This window comes from Centropristis striata, chromosome 14, assembly GCF_030273125.1.
Source record: "Centropristis striata isolate RG_2023a ecotype Rhode Island chromosome 14, C.striata_1.0, whole genome shotgun sequence".
Classification (NCBI taxonomy): Eukaryota; Metazoa; Chordata; class Actinopteri; order Perciformes; family Serranidae; genus Centropristis; species Centropristis striata.
Genome location: NC_081530.1, coordinates 15,811,251 through 15,833,833, shown reverse-complemented (window position 1 = coordinate 15,833,833; position 22,583 = coordinate 15,811,251). Strand labels below are relative to the sequence as shown.

General features: G+C 39.3%; 1 protein-coding gene across 1 annotated transcript in view; it reads left to right on the top strand.

Annotated features, from left to right (window-relative positions):
- Nucleotides 1–22,583, top strand: part of vps50 (VPS50 EARP/GARPII complex subunit) — a 117,025-nt gene that overhangs the window by 998 nt on the left and 93,444 nt on the right. The window contains exons 3-5 of the mRNA XM_059349701.1: nucleotides 10,022–10,144; nucleotides 11,077–11,148; nucleotides 17,982–18,035. Coding sequence (XP_059205684.1) covers nucleotides 10,022–10,144; nucleotides 11,077–11,148; nucleotides 17,982–18,035 — 249 coding nt within the window. The remainder of the gene's footprint in view (nucleotides 1–10,021; nucleotides 10,145–11,076; nucleotides 11,149–17,981; nucleotides 18,036–22,583) is intronic.

Genomic DNA, 22,583 nt, shown 5'->3' with positions numbered 1-22,583 from the left:
AAAATAGTTTACCCTTGAAATGCAACCAGTTGGATCTGCATCTGCTTTCATCACAGTCCTTGTAACATACAACATCATGGGGTTTATTTTTTGTGCAGTCTTACAAATATTTGCATGTAAACTATTATTTAATATGTTTTTCAGAATCGATACAACAAAGTTTGAAGTGTGTCTATATTTTGTTACACCTCTTATAGCTACCTTTCCTATTTTTAACTAGTTTAATTGGATACTAAGGCGTCTGAAAAGATGAGTGCTTCCTGTTTTGTAAACAACTGAAAACTAGTTCTACTTTTATTTTTTTCTATACACGGCCCACAAAATCGGCACATTTATAAATGGGCTTTTTAACTGTCCTTATGTTTTGTAAAACACTTTTTACCTACTTGACAATGCTTTTATTTATAGAAGCCAAGTCCAATCCAACACAGAAGCAGTTATATCGACAGTAGAAGATTGAATGTGTCACGATGGGTTTATATTTGAACCAGACTGTATTGTAAGATTTATGTTTCAGTCAGAGCCTTGTCCATTATGCACTGTATTACACTTTGAACTGCTTCCTGCAAATTACAGTTACGTAACACCTACTGGGTTTTCTAGACAGTAATGTAAAGAGACTGATGACTTCCATTTATATCACTTAAGGACACACTTCACATCAATCTACACCAGGAGTGTGAAATATGGTGCAGCATTTTGGCATGGCAACATTTAAAAATGCAATCAGTCAGGCTTAGTCACAGAAGGCATTTGTCATTATCTACTTGTACAAATTCAATTTGCCAAGAGGGGACAGAGCGAGGCTGCAGAGTGGCTCTATATAATGTATAGTCACTTACTCACATACACCTCAATGCACTGCTAGTTGCTGGCATTGCTTTGACTTTGCCTCATAGTGATGACCTTCTATTAATGTGGTTGCGTGCAATTTGTAAGGTGACCAAGTCTATTTATTCACAGTGAAGGGTGATATCAGCTAGATCAATTCAATTGGACATTTAATTCTCTCCTTGGCTTTTACTGGTTTAAAGTGTTTTAATTGTTGTGTTAGTTTGGCCTAAATGTAAGTGGAACTTTATTTACTGCTCACGTTGGAAAATACACACCAAAAGATAAGACTTAGAGGAAGTGCTTTCCTTTCCTTTATCTGTAAAAGTTGCGAAAGATGAAGCTGAGAGAGGTCTGAAAAAGGCAGAATAGTGAGAATTCAACACAGTCTGTTCAAAAGGTTCATACACAACAATGTTGCTTTTTTGTTAAAAAATAGCTTGTGCTTGGAAATATTGTCGCAATAAACAGGAAATATGGGCTCGTGATAGATAACAAATATATTATTTAGTGAGCTAATAATTTGAGGTCCTTGTATCATGTTTGTGTAGATTCTGTTGTTACAAACCTGTTTTTGCAGAAAACCAGCCAATGACACAGATGAAGCTCAGATAAGATAAGCAGTCATTTATTCACCCAGTGTAATTAGAGCCTGACTGAAAGCAGTGGGGAGTGTCTCAGGAAAGATTTGTTTCTTTTTATGGATGCATGTTTTCTTCTGGCTTTGGGACTGGTATCAGGGGATGTGGCCCAACGGAATATGCAGACACCAAACACCCCTGTATTCAGCCTAAAATATTCACCTTTCTTAATGTTAATCATGGCGACTCAAAAATGACTGTTAATCTTATTATACCTGCTATGTTTGGCTTACGTGATATGAGGCAGCATTGTTAAGCAGACAGAAATGGGAGACTAGTATGGATGTGAGGATTATATGTATCTCAGCCTTCCTCTCTATATCACAGATGAAATAAGTGTCCTGTGTGCACTGCAAACACCTGCCTTTTGTGTGTTCAGCCAAAACACAAGGCTTATTATTTGATGATGTTATGCACTAACTTTATTTACATTGCCGCAGGGCCTTTCAGCTTTCAGGGAAATGAAATCGGACCCACGCAGGCTTTGTATACACCGAAACCTGCAGTCCTCTTTGATTAAAGGTGAATAATCCTCTCAATATGCCAAGGCCGCTGCCACTGTGGGCAACACTTGATTACTTAACACACCGCTCTGTGTAGGAGAGCAAGGCCCAAGGTGCTTGACTGCGTGCATGTATTATTACTACTTAATACTAATAATACTTACTGCTTAGTAGCAGCCGTGTGCTTCCAACCATTTTAGCCACCATTCACATCATTTATCATCCTCTCCGGGAGCTGACAGCAACATCTGGCTCACTGCAGGGGTTGGACTGTTGCGGGGGATGATTGAGAATTGATGCTGTCAAGTCAATATTTGGACGTGACTTGAAGGGTTTATTGTGTTAGAGTGAAATGCAGGGAAAACATTCAATAGTTATTCTGTAGTAGATATGTGTGTGGGAGGGCAAATGGACTGCAGTTATATAGCACTTTTATCCAAAGCACCCATTCACATACACAGTGACATAACGATGTGTCAAGTTGTCACGATACCAGAATTTGAAACTTCGAAAAAATCTAGTTTAAAAAGATGATACATGACATCACGACAAGAAGGGGAAAAAACCATGCACACACACAAATTTATTATTATTATTTTTTTCTTGTACTATGGAATGTGGATTGCATCGTTTTAAACGTGGAATTGAATAATGATCAGAGTATTGATACTTTTGACAATCTTATCAGTGAAATGTTTTTATTGTGAAGAATCTTTTCCAAAGATAACAAAATATAGTATTGACATTTTCCATATAAACCAATACCACACTCACACAAACATACCAAGAACAGGCTTAAAATAAATACATATAATAAAGTAAAAACAAATAAAATAAAATATATAAATAAAAAGGAAACCAATATTAAATTAAGGAAAACATGATAATACATAATTATACACATAATAATAATATTGAAACTATGATAATCAATAACTCTGCCTTTCACTGTAACTGTTTTTAATGTTTTTGCATGTATTTTGTCTGTACTGTTTTGTGTTTTCTCTGTACTCTCGACATCATTGCAAATGAGGGGTTGCCCTCAATGATTCCTCGAGAAAATAAATAAAGGATAAATGAAAAAAAAATGAAACTACTACTACTACTACTACTACTACTAAAAAAATATATATATTACTTGTATAACATCAACTACAAAATCTTTAACCTGCAAGGCCTCTAACCCTAACCAGCCTTCCACTCTCCCCTTATCTAGCCCATCTCCACACCCATCAACCGGTTAACTAATGAATCATTTCCCGCTCGACTTGTGACCTCACCAGAGATACTTCACTTTTTTTACTGTAGTCTTTAACAGGAAGTGGCAACTGATATTTTCCACAACTTTTGTTCAGTTCCACATGATACCCTGCACCTGTTTTGTTGAGACATCTGTCAAAACTTTGACAGGCCATTGTCTAATTAGATACCTGTTTTCCCAGTTTGGGGCATTACAGAAGTGAATGAAGTTTAAATGACGCATGCAAATGTAACACTTCATTTGGCTCGTTGCACAGATGTGAGGTTGGTCATATGTATATATTTGCAATCAGAGGTCAGACTCTTGGCTCTTGCAGCAGTTTACTTTCAGGGGGACCGTTCTCTCAAAGAAAGACTGATCCCTCTTGTTCACCTGCTGCCGTGTACCTGATTCCCTCTACAAGTTTACATGTAATTCTGGACAAGCCAAGGACGTAAATTAAATAATAAGTTAACCGTAGTTTAGATTAGAAGATTAGGACAAAACTACAGCATTGGAAAGAAAATTATTTGTATCATCTCATGTAGCAAAGGCTAATTTGCACCAAAACCTTTAAATAAATCACAACCTTGGCAGATTTTTTTTCCCTTTTTCTGTTGAAATTACTCCAAATGGCTTCAAGCTATTTTTGATCATTTGATGTTTTTGTTCCTTATGTTAATCTCTCTTGGTTCCTGAAATGGTAAAAGCTGCTTTGTGGGTTCACACTAAAACAAACAAACCTTTTTTCCTCTTTCCAATCCTTTTCGTTCAAAGCTTCTATCCCTCTGGGTGTCAGTGTTATGGATTTTCTTCACAGGTTTTGTGCTGCGCTATATCTCTTAACCTCTTGAACCCTATACAGAGCCTTTGATGGTCTCCGTCTTTACAGTCTCATGTTGTATATGCTAAAGCAGAGCTGGAATCAACAGGACTTCTATATATAAAATATGCCATTCTGACTACCAGTGAACTGTATATAATAATAATACATTTCATTTATAGGCACCTTTCTTATCACTCAAGGTCTCTGTACAGTGTCAAATTTACAAAAAAATAAATAAAAAAAACCCTAATAAATAAAGATAGTAGTTGAACAACTTAGTGAACAGACTGGGGATGCAATATGTGATGTTCAGGTACAATGTGCCAGTTTAAAGAGATTGGTTTTGAGCAGGCTTTTGGACAGTGAAAGAGAGTCAATGTTCTGGAGGTCAGGGGGGAGGGAGTTCCGGAGGGGTGGAGCAGAGCGGCTAAAGGTGGTCATGGTGGTCAGATGGGCTGGTGGGACGTAGGGTTGTCACGATACTAAAATTTTCAACTCGATACCATTTTTTCGATACCACAAAGATGAAAACAAAGACCCCAAAATTTAACAGAAATATTTTTTTTAACAAGAAAAATGCAACATGTAAAAATCAAAAGAACCACAGGTTAAATATTTATAATAAACAGTTGTGCAAAAAGAAACTGCAACTACGATAACAAGCTTCAGGTCTGAGGTTGTGCAAAAAATAAATAAATACAATAAACAATAACAATTAGAACAATATTTTGAGGTTGTATGCTGTGCACAATATTAGGCAAGCTTGATAAGTCGAGAGAAAATAACACTTTTCAGTCACCAACATTTATGTAAACTTATTAACTCTATGCTTATTTATACTGACACTGTGTCAATTAACGTGATATGGTCATACTAGGTGCCTGATTTATTTATTTACGTTGTTTATAATCTTTAATGTGACGTCAACCTTTAATTGCTAGCTGCGGCTAATGGCTAATAATAACTTGATACTTTTGAAAATGAGTATCGTATCCGGATACAACGTTTTAGTATCGATACTTTTTTGAGTATCGATACTTTTGACAACCCTAGTGGGCAGGTGAGGTGGATGGATGAGGAGGACCTGAGGGAGCGAGTGGGAGTGTTGACTCAAAGTTTTTAGTCAGGTACAGAGGAAGCCTTGAAAGTGAGAAGCAGGATTTTGTAGTGTCTGCGGCATTTGACAGGAAGCCAGTGAAGTTGCTGTAGTACCGGAGTGATGTGACAGGTGGAGGGAGTTCTAGTGAACCAGTTGGAGTTTGTGGATGGATTTATATAGAAACTGAGGCACAGAAAATTCCCCAACTGATACAGCGATGCAGCTACAAATATGGCTTCTTGGTCCTGATTATTTCACAAATATAAGAGAAGCTGAAACAGTTATTTGATTTATGAAGTATATTTCAAGCAACAATGTACAGCTGCAACGACAAGCATTGTCAACTAATCATTTAGTCAACCAATAACAAAGAAGTTGCAACTATTTATGATAATCAATTTATTTTTACAGTTATTTTTAGCCTATAAACTATGGAGATAGCCGGCTTTTTTTCCTCTATTTTTATATCATAGTAAGAAACTTGAGTGGATACATTTTTGGGGGGGTCATTTTATGACATTTTATACACCCAAAAATGAATGCTTCCAGAAAACAATTCAGTAAAAATAAGCAGATTATTGATTATTGTCTGTCCAACTCCTCAAATCTGTCTTTGTATGCATTTTTATTATTTGAATATGTCTAGATATTGGATTATTGGTCAGACAAAGCAAATATCTTGGGTTCCTTGGAATGGTGACGGACATTTCTTCTCTAATTTCTGACATTTTATAATCTAATCAATAATTGATTAAAAAAAAAAACTCTGACAATTTTAGTTAAGCTCTGTAACAAGCTGGTACATGAAAAAATATATTATTTATCTTTGTTTAGAGAAACATCGTTTTTTCCTGGAGGCTTCAGTTTCCCTGAGGCAAACAGCAGTTCCTCTATAACCCTGCCATTAGTGCTCAAGTACATGCAGTTACCATTTCCCACCAGCAGGAGTCATCCTCAGTTCACTCATCACACACAAAAAGCATTAATTCACAGAGGCTGAATGCAGCGGTACTCATAAATGTAGTACCTCCTGAAATTTTCTGATGAATATGATTGGCTGAGTGCCTCCAGTGTGCAGTATGTATTTTCTGTGTGGAGGGCTTGTTTGATGATCTGTCATTAGCTTACACAGGCTATCTTTAGGGGCATCACAGCTCACTTTGACACTTCACATGTGTTATGGCCTCAAGTGACCCAAAAAGTTTTTTTTTTTTCTGAAATCAGCTAATTATGCTCCCAAGGGCCTGCATATGCACTCATATATCACACAACTGCATGACATCACAGATGTAGAGAACAACTGATTTTTGTGCAAAATTACTGTTAAGGATATATAATCACATACTAAATTCAGTACTATTACTTGTTAAGCTTGCAGCTGACAGCAGTGTTGCAGCCTGAATGTTGCTATTGGTCGTGATTGTGTCCTAACCAGAAGTAGGGTTGTCACGATACTAAAATTTTCAACTCGATACCGAAATATTCGATACTCGATACCATTTTCGATACCACAAGGATAAAAACAAAGACCCCAAAATTTAACAGAAATATTTTTATTAACAAGAAAAATGCAACATGTAAAAATTAACAGAACCACAGGTTAAATATTTAAAATAAAAAGAAACTGCAACTATGATAACAAGCTTCAGGTCTGAGGTAGTGTAAAAAATAAATAAAACAAATAATAACAATTGGAACAATAAATAACAATCAATACTTTTTAAAATGAGTATCGTATCCAGATACAATGTTTTAGTATCGATACTTTTTTGAGTATCGATACTTTTGACAACCCTACCCAGAAGACAACAGTGTTAAACCCTTCTGTAGGGGCAGATGTGGGTATGCACCCAGTTGAGTTGGCATAAATATTCAAAGCTGATTACAATGAGGAGGTTTTGATTTGCTCATCTAATGAATGATTCCATAGTGGAAATAATTGACCCTCCTGTCAGTCTCCTCAGCCCACCGTCTTTCTCTTCTAATGTCTCGCTGGATTTTTCATAAGCCTGCCTTTTTTGTTTATTCAGTCTACCGTTTTATCGATGGCCCCCGTGTTGTTAAGCACCTTTTTGTTCAGTGCTTGATTTTCTGCATTGAATCAGCGCCCCCCCGATGAGTATGCACTTTGATTCTTTGATAACGTTTGTTGAACGTCCTGCACTTTGGATGCAAATAGATTTCTAATTTCTGCAACGAGATGAGAATTTCATTAATTTGTGGAAGGGAGGGGGGATTATTTGTCTCTCATCCTTCAAAGTGAAATTTGATCAAAGCCTCACAACGGCTGATGTTGGGTTTCACATGTGGGACACAGGGGGCGTCTGTTTTGTTTAGCGCCCCACGCGTCAGCAGGGAAGGAAGAGAATTATTTAACCCGAGGTAGCCTCTCGGGGAGCCATTCATTTAAAGATGTTTAGAGTTTGTTCGTCACTGCAGGTGGGAGTCTGAGAGGGGGAGAGGAGAAAGACACAGGTGACACAGAGGAGGTGAATTGCTCTAACCACGCTGGAGTGGCTTCACATCATTGTCTTTTGTTTCGCTCATTCCTCTCTCTTTTTCTTTTCGCTCTAACTTTTGCTACCAATGAGTCATCCCCCTCATCCCCTCCCCTCCCCTTCTCCGCTTTCCTTCTCATTTGAGCTGATTTACCACCCACCCCTTTTGATGGCAGAGCGTGATCTCCTACCTCCACCCCTCCTTTCCAATCTCACACACTCACCCACACATTTCCCCCGGGGCCTTTGCTCACTCCCTTACCTGATTCAAACATGGCAGCACACACACTCGCCTGGAGGACTGTGCATTGCAAACACACAGCTCATGCACACATTCAAATTCTTTATTAACACCCTCCCAGTTGCCTTGTATAAAATGTATATACGGTATATTACAGTGTTTCTGTTTGTAATTGATTTAAATGGGTCTGTATTTTACTGCAAACATTTAAATGACTCGCAGAATATAAATGTCACTCAGCACTCTCACCCACAGAGGCAGATTCAGTTACATGGCTGACACACTTCATCGACTTGCTGCATGCTTTTTGCTGATAGTAGCTGGAGAAAATATTTGTGCTTAGACGGGTGTGTAACAGGGTTTTCTTGATCAGTGTCTTCTATCTGAAGTCTATATGATAGGACGTGTGCAAATCTTTGATAGAAATGCCTATATGTATATCCGAGTAGAATATGGATGCATAGGGGGTGAATAGATCACATTTATCCTATAATACCACATCCTGGTTTACCTTCTTCCAGTCTGTGGTCTAATTTTAGTGCCATTGGGCTTTAATGTGCTGTTAGACTTAGCATTACCCCAAATGAAGCATTTTCACTCAGGGTATAAAGTGAACCCTTTTAGCATGAGTTGTTCTCTTTATATGAGATGTAATTTAATATTTAGCTACTAAAAATGTATGATGTTTTTCTGTGAGTCCAGGGATGGCGTTTATGGTCAGTAAGTTGGTCGGAAACTGAAATATCTCAGTTACTGTTGGATGGATTGCCTTTGAATTTTGTAGACATATTCATGTTCCCCCGTGGATTAATTACTTTGGTGATCCCCTGAGTTTCTTCTCATCAGACTGTATAAAACATGAGTGTAGGTCACTTATTGGTTTCTAAAGAGCCATTGTAAAGGTCTGCAACATCTTATGATTTCTTACAAAAAAATGCAGCATAGATGGTTTATATGATATCCTTCAAAATAACGATTTCTATTTCAAAACAGTAGCTGTTTTAAACTCATTTATTATGTTGTGACACAGAACTAGTTTGGCCACAAAACCACTTGGTTAAGGTCAGTTATAAAAAATAACAGCTAATCCAAAAATGGTAATGAAGTAATGAAGGGTGGGCGGGTTGAATGAAGCCTTATTAAAGCTACTTAAAGCTTTGGACACTTCTGAATCATTCTAACTTTGCATTATCACTGACAGGTGGCACACTGGTAATTTTTGCATTCATTTCCTGCATAAAAGTGTGATGCATTGCCATGGAATCTTTGTTTGCTTTGTTTGGAATTTTTTAAGCACACTATAAAGACCATGAATTCTACCCAGGAATGTGGGAGAATTCTCAAATAAAATGGTTCAACAAATAGGAAGTGATTTGGAAAACAGTCTTGAGTCTTGTTCTGCTTTTCCTGCTGTATACTGCTAACCAACCACTTATGTTATTGACCCGTGACTAGGCTATATCTCGGCTCCTTGGGAATGCTGGCTTAAAACCCTTCATCTAAAAGGAGCTGCAGCAATAAGCCTCGACGGATACACAGCATGTTAATCAATAAGGCTCTGATGTTTCCCAGAGATGCTGTGAAGGGGAATCCCTGTAGTTTTTTTTCTCGGTCATTCCTTTCTTCTCGTCTTTCCTCTCAAGGCTCCCCTCCATCTCCCATGACAGCTGTCCAACGAAACAAGCTGTAATCTTCTCTCCAAACTCTGCGATTAACGCTTCTCTTCTTCAGGTTTTCACCACTACACCTGATCTTTCCTTCTCCTTGCCTCATGTTCTCTTCCTCATTTTTATTCTGTCTTCTCTTCACTTTGTCCTTCACCCTTGCCCGTGTCCTCAGACTCTTGTGTACCTCTTGTGCCTTTAATCCTATCTACATACCCTTTAATGTTCTTTGCCTTGGCATCTTTCCTCTTTTTTCTGTATTACCCTATTTCTCTGTTTCGAAGTATTTTTTTTTTATGTTTGTATCTGAGGATTTGTTTGCCGTTTTCATTACTTAGGAAATGATGTAATTCTCTGTTTGGGCCTGTTTCTGTTCTTATCCCAGACGTGTCTTAACTTTCTAAAGTGCACACTTCAAGGACATCTTTTAATTCTCTCTCTATTTGTCACCGTCTCTATCTGTCTCGCCCTCATGCAGGAGGAGTTGCGGGAGCTGAGGGAGCAGCCCATCGACCCCCAGGCAGAGCAGGAGATGATCGACAGCATCGAGGAGGTCTACTTCTCTAACGACTCCTTCGACATGGTGCAGCACGAACTGGAGGTCAGATACTCTCTGTATACATGAACGAGCGTGCACGCTATCGACTGAATTAGCGCCACTCACTTGTAAAATGATAACAAGAGACTATTAAGTTCCCACGCCCGTCCATAAAATAATAACTCCATCAAACCCACCACATTTCACTAATTCTGATAACGGAAATATTGCATTTCTAATGTGAATAAATATGGTTCCCTGTGCGTTGAACCTCATCAGACTGGCAGAGTTAACTCTCTTTCTTACCTGAGCTGCTGTTTCTTACACTTTCTGCTGAGCCGCATGCGTACCATCGACGTCTGGATTGATGGATTGCATCCGCTCAACAGAGGAAGGGTGTGAAATCTCATTAGATTTATCTTGGTATTGCTACACCATCTGAAATGAGACTCTCAGTCAAGGGGAAAGTAATTACCTATCATCCTTTGGGCCATGGATTTGTAATATCTCCTTTCCTTAGCAGAGTTTGTTTTCTGTTTACTAAATAACGCCCATCTTCTCGACTAATCTTACTTATGATCTGGCAAAGTGTATTTATTGAGCAAATTCTGTTTGTTTTTTTGAATAAGGAGAGCTACAGCTATCCACAGTGAGCTCAGCTTAAGTTTTTTTGACGCCGAGTGAGATATCTTAGAAAAATTAAGATGCTGGAGAATGAAGATTAGCTCTCTCAAGATAAATGAAATCCCTGATATGGCCCCGAGCAGCAGAACTTCCACAGTTTTACTTCGAATATTTCTCTGTCTGACATGCGCCAAGCAGGAACTTTTTACTATGCTGAATGTTTTGAAGCAGCATGCACCTGTACAGAAGTTTGAAGAGCTTACAGAATGTGTTTGCGGATGTGTCTGCAAAAGTCTCTGGTGCTTTCACTTGTGTAGGAGGATGTATTGTAAACAAACAACAAGATTGTATGTTTGTGTGTGTGATTATAGAAACTACCACCTGAGCTGAACCTGCAGGAGCTGGAGGAGTACAGAGACAAGCTGAAGAGACAACAGGCAGCAGTAAGTATCTCCTACACACACACACACACACACACACACACACACACACCTGCATCTTCCTATACTTGCATTTCATTGGTTTGTAGATGGTTTCTCCTGTCTTCTCATATCCTCTCTCTCTTACCCTCCTTGAATTTTTGTGATAACTTTTTCCATAGACTGAATATAAAAATGGATGATGCAGCTTCACTTCCTCCCATTATACAAAAATGAAGCCAAAATGTCCTGGATACAAGAGCTGCCATTGTGCTGGTGAAGCCATGGCATTTAGGTCCCGCCCGACTAATCACAGCTGTCAATCATTACGTTATACTGCCATTTATTAGTATCAAATAATTAATCAAAACCAAAATAAAAAAAAGAACCCTTGAGCATATATCAGCATGATAAGAACTACCTAAAATGAGAGAAACTGCTTTTGTGAAAAATGTATTTGATGTGGACACACTTTTTGCCAGATTTTACCCATGATTCCCATAGTACAAGACATAATTAGAGGCTATATTTGTTGTTTTTCTAGAAGTAATTTTACTTTGACCTCAGAAGGTCACAAGTAAAAAAATAAACATTTTCTATCAAAAATCAAAAATCTGCTAAAAACTAGTTATGTAGTGTGTACTCCAAGTCTTTTCAAAATCTGTAAAGACTGTGGAAGTTGTGTAGTGTGTCCCCAGCTTTACATAGAGGTAGTGAAAAGTAAGACCTTTACTGCAGACAGCCACCATGTTGTCATGTTGTCCCTATTTATATATATACATATATATATATATATATGTATATATATATTTTCCAACTGACTTGTCCTGCTCATTTTTTTTTCTTGTTTTACTTTTACTTTCTGTAATTGGTCCCAAAGTCCAAACCATCAAACAAAAGGTTTTCCTTTGCTCTAAGGCACCTTGGCTGTGCCTTGGAATCGACTAGCACCTCTCCAGCTACCACTCTATTTAATAGCTTTTCAGGAAAAAAACAGTAATTTAAAACAGCTTAAAACTTACTTGCTTACTCTGCAGACAAAACTAATACATCTGTAAAATAATTCCCCCAAAACCTGTTTTAATGTAGATACAATCTTAGAGCTTCTGCCTTTGCTCCATTATCTCGGTTAATCTCAGGCTCCTACAATTTGCACAGCACCCCAAGGATCCTATCTGCATGCCTGACAACTTACAGTGTTCCAACCCAGTCAACATGTTGAGTGTGTGTGAGGTGAGAAAGGAACGTTGACGCCCCTAAACACCAAGATTTGTTTCGTTGATGGGCAATCATTTTAGCCAAAAAGGACCTGCACCCAGTAGCCAGTTTGTGCCCAATCTTATTGTAGACTCTTCTGACGTCAGTGACTACGTTTCCCACTTGTGGCCACAGCAGGACCATTTACATAGTGGCTGTCATTCTGAGGTCAGTCAGGTACTTGCAGTTTTAGACTGGAGAGCTGGCCCGTCAACAAACTCTATTTATAGAAACACGTGGTAGAGAAAGCAGCTCTTTTCCCCTCTGCAGCCTCAATCCTCACAGTCCAGTGCAGATTTCGCCCACTCACTCTCTTTCCTGACAAGCTTCTCTACTTTCGCACACCTGTTTCGCTCCCTCGGCTCTACTTTTGTTTTTTTGTACTTTGCCACATCCATTCCCTCCACGGCTCCTCTTTTTCATACATGCCGCTCTTCCACCACGTCCCTTCTTTTGACGTTTCTGGCACTTGCCCACAGAGCTGTCGGTGTAGTTGAGACGATTCTCCAGACGTTGTGGCCTGTGGCATGGCAAGACCTACAAGTTAGTAAAGCCCAGGAGAACACAAACGTACTCTCACACATACCCTCTCTCTGTCTCTCTCTCTGGCTGTGAGCCGGAAGGCACCTCATTGGAATAAGCCTGGTAATTGGTCCAGTGTGCTGTCAGGCAGAAAATTTGCAGCTATGTTTCTCAGCAAGCTCATCAACACAAACCTGGAAGCCTGAGCCTAAATGAGCAGACCCTCTACCTGCTTGTCTGCCTCAGTGCCCTGAGGCTTTTGTAAAATATCTTCAGTGCATACCTCTTTTAATTTGTTTATATTTGTTTTGACAGGCTATGTTTTCTTGTCTTTCTTTCTGGCAATCATCAAATTGCAATTGTGCATGCTAATTCCACAAAAATATGACCATAAGAGTTGAGGAAGTTACATTACATACACATACGGGTGCATCTCAATAAATTAGAATAAAGTGTTGTTTTGTATCAGCAAAAGAACATGCTTCCATAACAGGGAGTCAGTGTGGTTGAATTCTGCTTTGGTTTGGTTCAATATAGGCAGTTCGAAAGTAAAATCAATGTTACCGCAAATAAAAAATTTGAAAAAGAGAATGTTTGAAAGATGCTTGTAGAGCACAGATTGAAGGGGCTGCTGAATTTTTATTTTTCACTTTTATAGAAAAAAATCGGAATTCATTTGACATTCTACTGCAACAAAAATCAATCACACATATTTTGAAATGCCTTTATTGTATTTTGAAGTCATACATGTGGATGATGGAGAACGTGTTATGATTCACCAAACTAGTGCCGATCTCCTGCTGCTGCTGAGGGAAAGACCATCTCTGTAGGTGGCAAACCTATATGTGTGCATTCATATTGGACACATACTGACTTGCCGGCACACATATATGCATACCCACACACACAAGCCTACAGAGGCACCACTGTGTAATAGACCATAACTCTCTCAAGAAGTGATAATAGTGCTTTCAGATTCTCACCATGGGGCTGCTGTGTGACGACATGCCCTCCTGCCAGATGATGAGGCAGTAAAGCAGCGTGACGTAGATGTGTGCGTGCCTGTTTGTGTAGAAGAGGGTTTGGGTTTGAGTAAAGATGCAGTACTGTACCGTATGTACTGCATGTCCTCGTTCTTCTGTTTGCTACTCTTTCTTCCCTCCTGCTGTGAGGTATGAGCTGATGTGTTGACACATAAATACCCCTTTTTTTCCTTCCCTTCTCCTGAGTCATCTGCTGTAGGGAAGAAAAGACTTTCTGTAGTATTGGAGAAGAGAGGAACTGCCTTGTTTCTGTACCACAGGATCCAAGCTTAATTGGCATCTTTGACACACCCCTGCAGAGGCTCATCTCAGGGCCAGTTACCTTTTCGTGCAGCGAGACTTCAGCGCATACAAAAAATGTCAGGGTCCAGAGCATGGACTGTATAAAAGAAGTGGAATTTATGGACTGCCTTTTGTCATCTAAATCCTTATCTGTTTCAAAATTTGAACGGCTATATTATTACCAGTAATACTTAATATAAATGAATCAATTCCTAATGGGCGCCACTGGAATGAGTTCTTAAACCAGGAACTAAGTTAGCATTTTAGCACCCTAGGGTCATTCCTCTTAAACTCAATGAGACGATTTTGAATGAGTTAGTTGTAAGATCCCTGACATAAAGTCTGTGGTTAACACAAGCTGAAGAGATATTCACGTTTTGTTGTACAACATAAAATACATTACTAAACACTACTACTAAACAAAAAGGAGGTTGCTAACAAGTGGCTAAATAAGACTACAATGGTTGTCAGGGACATAAAACATCATCACGCCGAACACAGACAGGAAATCTCTCACTAGTCTGCCTTACAGCATCTAGTGGTGTTTTTCAGAGCTTTTGCAAACTCTTGTAGATTGTAGATTAGGTTAATAAACTATTTATTAGGCTATGGTTTCAATAACTTGTCAAAACAGCTGGTTAGCTTGTAGGAGACATCTGAAGCATAACGGCAGTGACGTTTAAGTCATGTGACCATTGCGTAGTTCGCTATAGTGTAATGTTAGCTTTTTAATTTCGTCGGTTGCATCATACAAGTGGTGTTCAGCATCAGAAACGTGAGTTTGCCACAGATCTTATATTCTGCAATGCTCCAAAATCCAATGCAAAATGGATTGGCTCCCGATGCTGCGTTCATCTGTGGCAGGTGGCATCTTTTAGGATAGCCTCTGCCACCAATATGAATGTGTGTGTGTGTGTGTGAATGAGTGCAGTCTGTAGTGTGAGGCGCTTTGGATAAAATCGCTCTATAAGTGCAGTCCATTTACCATTTACCCACAGGCAAATTCTAAAGAGATCCCACAGAGATGCTACTTCCAGGTTGGCCTACAAAAATACGTAATTTTGTTTGCTCTTTAATGTAAAGTGTGTGCTGCCTTTGTAGGTACAACCAATGAGCTGTGCATTTTACCTTCCCATCCACCTTAAAGTGACATTTCTTCACAGAAATGTAGGCTGCAGAGAGGCAATGTTGATAACTTGGGTGAACATATTCAATTTTTAATGAAACTTGAAAGCTAGAGATGACTATCCCTCCTGCAGCAATAATGAATTCTCTCCCACTGCTCCATTTTTCTTTTTTCTTCAACGTTAGTAATGCTTATGCAACCTTTGCTAAACCCTGCCTGTGTGCCCAATGCCTTCCTGTCTTTCAGCCAGGCTGAAACGGTGCCCTGCTGTGCAGAGGAAGTTTCAGGTATTGTGTGTGAGTCAAAATGGAGCATAAGAGATGACATCATTGCATTAAAAAAATAGACACCACTTCAAAGTGAATTCAGGTTACATTGCTCTGTGTTACCAATAGAAACACTCACTGTTGACTCTGTCTCTGCTCTTTTAATCAGGAAGACTGACCTTCACTATTTCTTAGCTGTCTGAGACTTTTCACTGCCACCAACCCTAATTAGTGCTAGCTAATTTAGCTCTAATTGCCTCATACATCTCAGTAAACACTTGCACGAAGTAGCAAACAAGTTCTCATTCAGACACATTTATTATAAGCCTATGTATATCTATAGTCTACAGCCTTCTTGCTAATGAGCAAACTGTCCAAACATATTAAATCTCTATTATCAACGCTTGTATTCGATGGCTTTTTTCACTCAAATAGATGATGTGTGTGAGCAGTAGAATGTAGTCTGTATAAAGCATCTGTCTTCTGTGACTTCGCTCATTTTTCCCTCCCTCATGGTTTGTGTCCCTACCAAGAAAAATTACATTCATTGTCTTTTTGTGTGTCTGAGTTGATGATTGTTCATTGTCAGTCACTACTTTTGGACACCATTTACTCCATCTGCTAAATATTACATGTGCTCGCTTTGCAACCCAATTGCTGCAAAATTAGCTTCCATTTGTGTATGTGAGGGTGAGCTGAGAACTAATGACTTTGGCCTTGTGGCTCAGGTGGGAGGGTTTTGGTTGCTCACTGCTTGGTTTCCATTATGTGTTTAGACTCTTTCACTCCTTATAAGAAGTTAAATGTTATAGTCGGTGGGTTGCCATTGGGTGGCGTTCTGGTCTGCTTTGGGGGGTAGCTCTGTGAAAGGTTGAGGATGTGTCTTGGGCATTTTTTCCAAACACTATTTCACACTGTTGTTTTTGTTTCCTTGTCAAATTTCTGGCACTTTTTCTGAATAGTACTGAATATATTTTCATATTATTCATGTATTTCACTAGTAGTGTTTCCATCAGAAAATTTCTGTGCACATTTTGAAGATTTGCATGACAAAAGCTTGATGGAAACACTTTTTGTCTTTTTTGAAAATAGTTAATGCACTAATGGGACATGAACATTTTGGACCGTTAGATACATAAATTATAAATATAAAAATATATAACTGTAAAAATAGAATACTTATATTAGCAGAAAATCTTTTTTTACGTAGAGACAATAAATGGACATAACTACACAAAAAATAAACTCATCACACATAGCTCTTGTGTATAACTCTGTTCAGTTACCAACATGTAATGTTAGCAAGTGCATATCGGCTACATTATCATCTTCACTATAAATTTTCCTTTATTTGAGGTAGTCACCGTGGTGTGTGCTGTATAAAATTGGGTGTTGAAAAGATGTTCACCCGTTTTGGAAGCTCGCTACTCTAGCCATGACCTGGAGTTATGACATCATTCGGAACAAAGGATTTCGTTCGTCAAACATATTTTCGCAGGCAGAAAACAACTGAAATCAAGGTCCTTATGAATATTATTTCCTCTTGGGGAACATCCACATTCATTCATAAAACCCCAAATCAGTTTTTATAAATTTTCAGATGCAAATCCGTGCGAAATGGCTTTATTTAGCTTCAGTTTCAAGACTTTAAATTCATAATCGAAAGCTTGCGTTTACCAGATAAGGAGAGTCTAATGACACTAGTGAGTTGCAATAAAGGACTACAGACAGCGTATGATCCTTTAACTTTTTAGATAGTTCTGAAAAAGTATTGAATGAGAGTCATCACTATGTGTTAACCTTAGCTCCCTCTCCAATCTGTAAGACGTTTATAAGGTCCTTCAGTGTGGAGGAGGCTACGATTCATTCCATTTCCATTGACCCTGAGTGTTCTTCAGGTTTTTCCTTTCCACTCATAACAGGGGGTCATACCGATCTCATGACCATGCTGAACCTCGTGCTTGATGCCATAAGCAGCGACATGCTCTTTAGTTAATTACAATTTCACCTCAGCTGTGAGTCAACTTGGTAAAAGGCACAAAGGAGAGGAGAGAACATTGGAAAACACAATAGGAACAGAGAGAACAGTGGCTTCTCTGAAAGAAGCAGGAGTAATGCTATTGAGACAGACATAATATGAAATGAAACAGAAAAAAAGGGAGATGCTCTTTTAAAAGGCTTCGGCTTTATTGCGCTTTAGACACAGACAGCAGTGATTGTTATTCTCGCTCCATACTTGATGGCAAGATTGCACTGCCCAAGCTGTTTTTGTGGGGTGGCATTTGGGAAGAACATCAAACTGTCTTTTCACTCTTTTTTTATGTTACATTTTTCATCCCCTCCTTCTCTCTCTCTCCATAGGTTTCTAAAAAGGTCGCTGATCTCATTCTGGAGAAACAACCCTCTTATGTCAAGGTAAGCTTCCAGTGTCATCTCAAGACCACCTTAAACAACCGTTTAAGTTGGCCCAGCTGCTCATCTAAAAAAACACATCTGTTATATTTGCCATTTGTTTTTTTTCATTCTTACGATTGGACATCAGGTTGTTTTGATATCAGGGTGTCAGTGGATGCGTTCCTGTGTCAGCTTTCGAAATAAGGTGGAATTTCCGTAACCATGGCAATAGGAAATCTGACTCAATCCGCGGATAAGGAAAAGTATGAAATAATCTAGTTTTTATTCAGAACATAGTAAGGTTGTGAATTAAAATGAGTCTATAAAATCCCTCCTTTGATCGCTTAGTGGAGTTGCAATGAACTGAAATGAACCTGTGTGTGTGATGATGTCTTCATATCAAGTGAGAAGATATTCAGTCTATTTTTGGGCTAGACTAGAGATTACAGGTGACCGCGTTTGCTATAGTGATGAATCAGAATAATTGTTTTTAAGGCCCCGTTGATATGTCACGATACAGATTTTACTGGGGGAAAATTCACCTATTACCAAAATAGCAGTAGATATAATTTTTAAAACTAGAATGAAAATACACCTTTTCCATGGAGATTGTGCACCAATATGACACTGCAAAGGTACTTATAAGGCTGCTTTCTAAAATACCTTTCAGAGTATTCAACAGCATTATGCATCATACATACTATGCATTACATTGTGAACTACGTCCCCATATTTTGAGTAGTTGTGAAGTAGTCCCACACCTTACTGTGCTTTTGTTGTAGCTTTTCAGCCATCATTAGGATGGAGGAATACTGGACGAACGTGATGATGACGACACCATTTCCAAATCACCACAGGCATCATTTTCTGCATTATATTCTGTAAAAAAGTTTTCTTATCAGTGCAAATTGGACACGCCACTACGATAGATACCGATATATTTAAAATAGGCAAATTTCAGCCAACCGATGTATCAACCTTGGTTTTATTCTTTAACTATCTGAACCCCAAGATGTTTCAGTTCGGCTTTTGGCTGAAATCGAACCATGGTGATTAGTTGCTCCTCCGTAGCAACATTCTTGACCCTCTCAAAAACATGAGTTAAGAGTAGTTTGAATCGACTCTATCACCTTTTTTGGAGGTTTAATGATCATGGATATCTACGCTTTAGTTGGTAAATGAAACTCGCCACAGATGCTGGAGCAGCTACAGAAGCTAGCATCATGTTTTTGTCTGTGTGCAATTCATCTAATTTGTAGCTCCATCAAGTGGGCTTTAAAATAAGTGTTTTTGGCATGAGATGAAAATGTTGAAAACCTAAATTTGTATATTTGTGTGTGTGTCTTTTCATGTGTTTGATTTAGCTGTTACACTCCACAAGGCCCATCAGATATACTACTTTAGTTTGGTAGAGTATGTTGAATTAGTGTCTAGTCAGAGAAGCCTTGATCCCAGTGAGACACAGTGGATGACTGACAGCTTGGACACATTTTGGTATGTAGTGAAAATGCAGTGAAATTACCATCATTGTTAAGGCTCCTGAAGGTCGGTCTATGAATAGCAAATTGATCATTATTTCTATGACCCTCCCTGTGACTCTGCACAGTCAAAATGACAGCCGGGCTTATTAGCAAACGTTGCCGGGATTTTGGGGGCAGTTCCATTGACCCATCTCAGCCCTCGTTCACTTGGTCTACAAATGCCCCATGGAGTTCAGAGAGCACTTCAGTTTCTACATCCACCGCATTAATGTCACAATGAGAGGAAGGACAGAGTTCCAGTACACCATTTCCAACCATTCCGACAAACCAAAATGAAAATAGACCAAACCGGTGCTTGTCTTTTGATTTGCAGAATTGTAAAGCAGCCTATATACCATCTGGCAAAATTTCTCTACCCTGTTCTGTTCACCACATGTTTCATCAATTTCTCCACCAGGCTTTCTTTCCCAGGGCTTCTTATCTCTTGTGGATGATATTTTATCAAACATACACAGAAACACATACTGCTGCAGAAACACAGCCACGAGGCACAATGCCACTTCTTCCCAAGTGCTTGTGTTCTGTGTATAACACATCGGTGGACACATAAATTGTGCCGACACACACTCTCATGCCTCAGCGCCTGAAATGATGGCCCACTAAGCGTCGGATGTGAGTCATAGCCATGTAGCGACTAACCTTCCTTCTGTCGGCCCTGTGTCTGATCGCAGTTGCTGCCCTCAAGCGACACACGCGCTCGGAAGAGGGTCAAAAGTGAGATCGGGCTTCTTCACGTGGAAGGTTATACGGAGGCTAGAGCTTGAGTCTTACGTTGCCCACATATTGCTGCTCTTTTTTTTTTCCATTGTCATACCTCTGCATTTTTAATTATATCCTCAAGTTTACAGATGTAACAAGTTAAATTGCTCAATCAATAAAAAGGAGACAATTTAAAAGATAATTGCTCACTTAGCGCTCCGGATAAAACAAGACACACCTGCAAGCAGAACAGACAATACTTGCTTCCCCGAGGCTCCTCAACCACTCTCTCCTCCATATTCCTTACTTTTTCTTCCTTGTTTTTTTTTGCTGCAGTTCAACACATATATACAACCCGCATCACTTGATATTTTGCAACATTCATTTTTGTACCAAATAACCTGTCTTACATGGGATCCTGCATAAATGTACTGTTGAGACCAGACAGACTTCTGTTAAAATGTTTTGTAATGCGTGTCGTCAATCACCCGTGTAATGTGCAAACCACAACAACTTCAAGATAACCCATTATTAGACAGACAGTTGTGTAATGTGATCAGTACAGCAATCTGATGACTTTGAAAGTTGTGTGGTGTGTAGGAGCCATTAGACTTGTCAGGAAAGAAAGATTGCCTTCTTGGAGTCCAAGTTGAAATTAATTAACAGCAGGTAGCCTGGACTAGGTCAATCAAAACCACTGGAATCGGCTTGGACTTGTATTCAATTATTTTCCGCTAAAAACACTTATTCGTCACAGTCACTGCTGGTGCCTTTTGGTTGTGTTGCCTTGGTTGCCCCCTTTGAAAGAGATTGGTAATTTAGTGGTCATATCTGACAATTACACCGGGGTGTTTCGGCTGTTTCACTGGGGAGGAAACAGGGTTGTTAGTATGTGTAGAGCTGTGCGGGGAGGGTCATTTTCCCTTAAAGCAAACATTTGGGAATTTGGAGATACAAACATCCGCCTGTCGCCTGTCCGTTTATCCATCCATAAAAGATTATCTTATTCAGGGTCGCAGGGGGCTGGAGAAGATTCCAGCTGGCACTTGGTATGCCCTGGACAAGACTGCAGACTATTGACATTAACATACCATATGCTGAAAGTAAAATACTCCGTCTGTGAATCCCAAACAGCCGCATTATTAGAATGTATGGGCAGTGAATAGTCAATGTGCTGGAGGGTTGCCAGGAGGCCCTTTTGTGAATATATGAATAAAGAAGCCTGGAAAAAAAACTCTCCCTCATAGCTAAACATCTCCTCCTCTTTGACCTTCACTTCCCACACCAGCACCCTGTTTATTTCGAGTAGACTCACATTTCCTGTATGTTTACAGTACATACATATTTGTATACCTGCATACCTTTTGTATGTTATATAGTGGAATTTAGCCTCTCTCCACTGGCTCATCCCAGTCATGCAGACCAGCTTTTTAACCTCTTTTATCTACTTAAAAGAGACTGAGCAATCGTCCGAGTCCACCGCTGAGCACAGTTACTGTATTTCCCCGTTCCTCAATCTGAGCTGATTTAGCCCTGTGTCTGTCAGGTTAAGTGTAGCTTACAAACGGGATAGGCGGCTCAGAGCAGTGGTATAACAACAAATTGGAGCCTCAGGCTACATACTGAGCTCTCAGCATGCTGAGTGTGTGCGTCTGAGTGTGTGATTCTGTTTGAGGCTGAATTTGTGTATTCAAGCTGTTTTGGTCTTTTCCTGTGTGGGTTTGTGCACAGCATTGAATGCATGTGTGTTTCCACGTTACATCACAGTCTGAGTGTTTGCACAAGTGCTGTGTACAGTATTACCTGTGGGTTGGTAATGGGGATCATAGAGTGAGAGCCAGTGAAACTCAGTCAATAGGTTCAAAAGCCTAAGAGTGACTTCTTTTTTTCTATTAAAGCACAGGTGAGAAACATATGGCTGCTATGGAAAAGATCCTGTAGAATATTAATTTATTTTTTTCTATTAGACTATTTTCGAGGAAAGAAAACAACTGACATAGTTTGATTTGTGGGTACTCTAAACTTTGGGTTGTGAAAGCACCCTTAAAGGCTTATTCAGTTTCTATCAAAATCTGGTGTGGCTAAATCCTTGTTATGGTTAGTTTGGTTGCTTGTGAACGTTCCAATTGTACTTTAGTGCCAAAACAACTGGTCTGAGACCACTTACGAGAGGGGGTCTCAGCCCATTTCCGAACAAACCCTAGTGTGGTTCAATTGCACTGTAAACGTAATCTGACCCAATTACAGGAAATGAACCGAAATGCAACGGATTGCTGATGTTTGCTTGACACCTGGGCCAAATAACACATACAGCTGAATGGAGATGCTG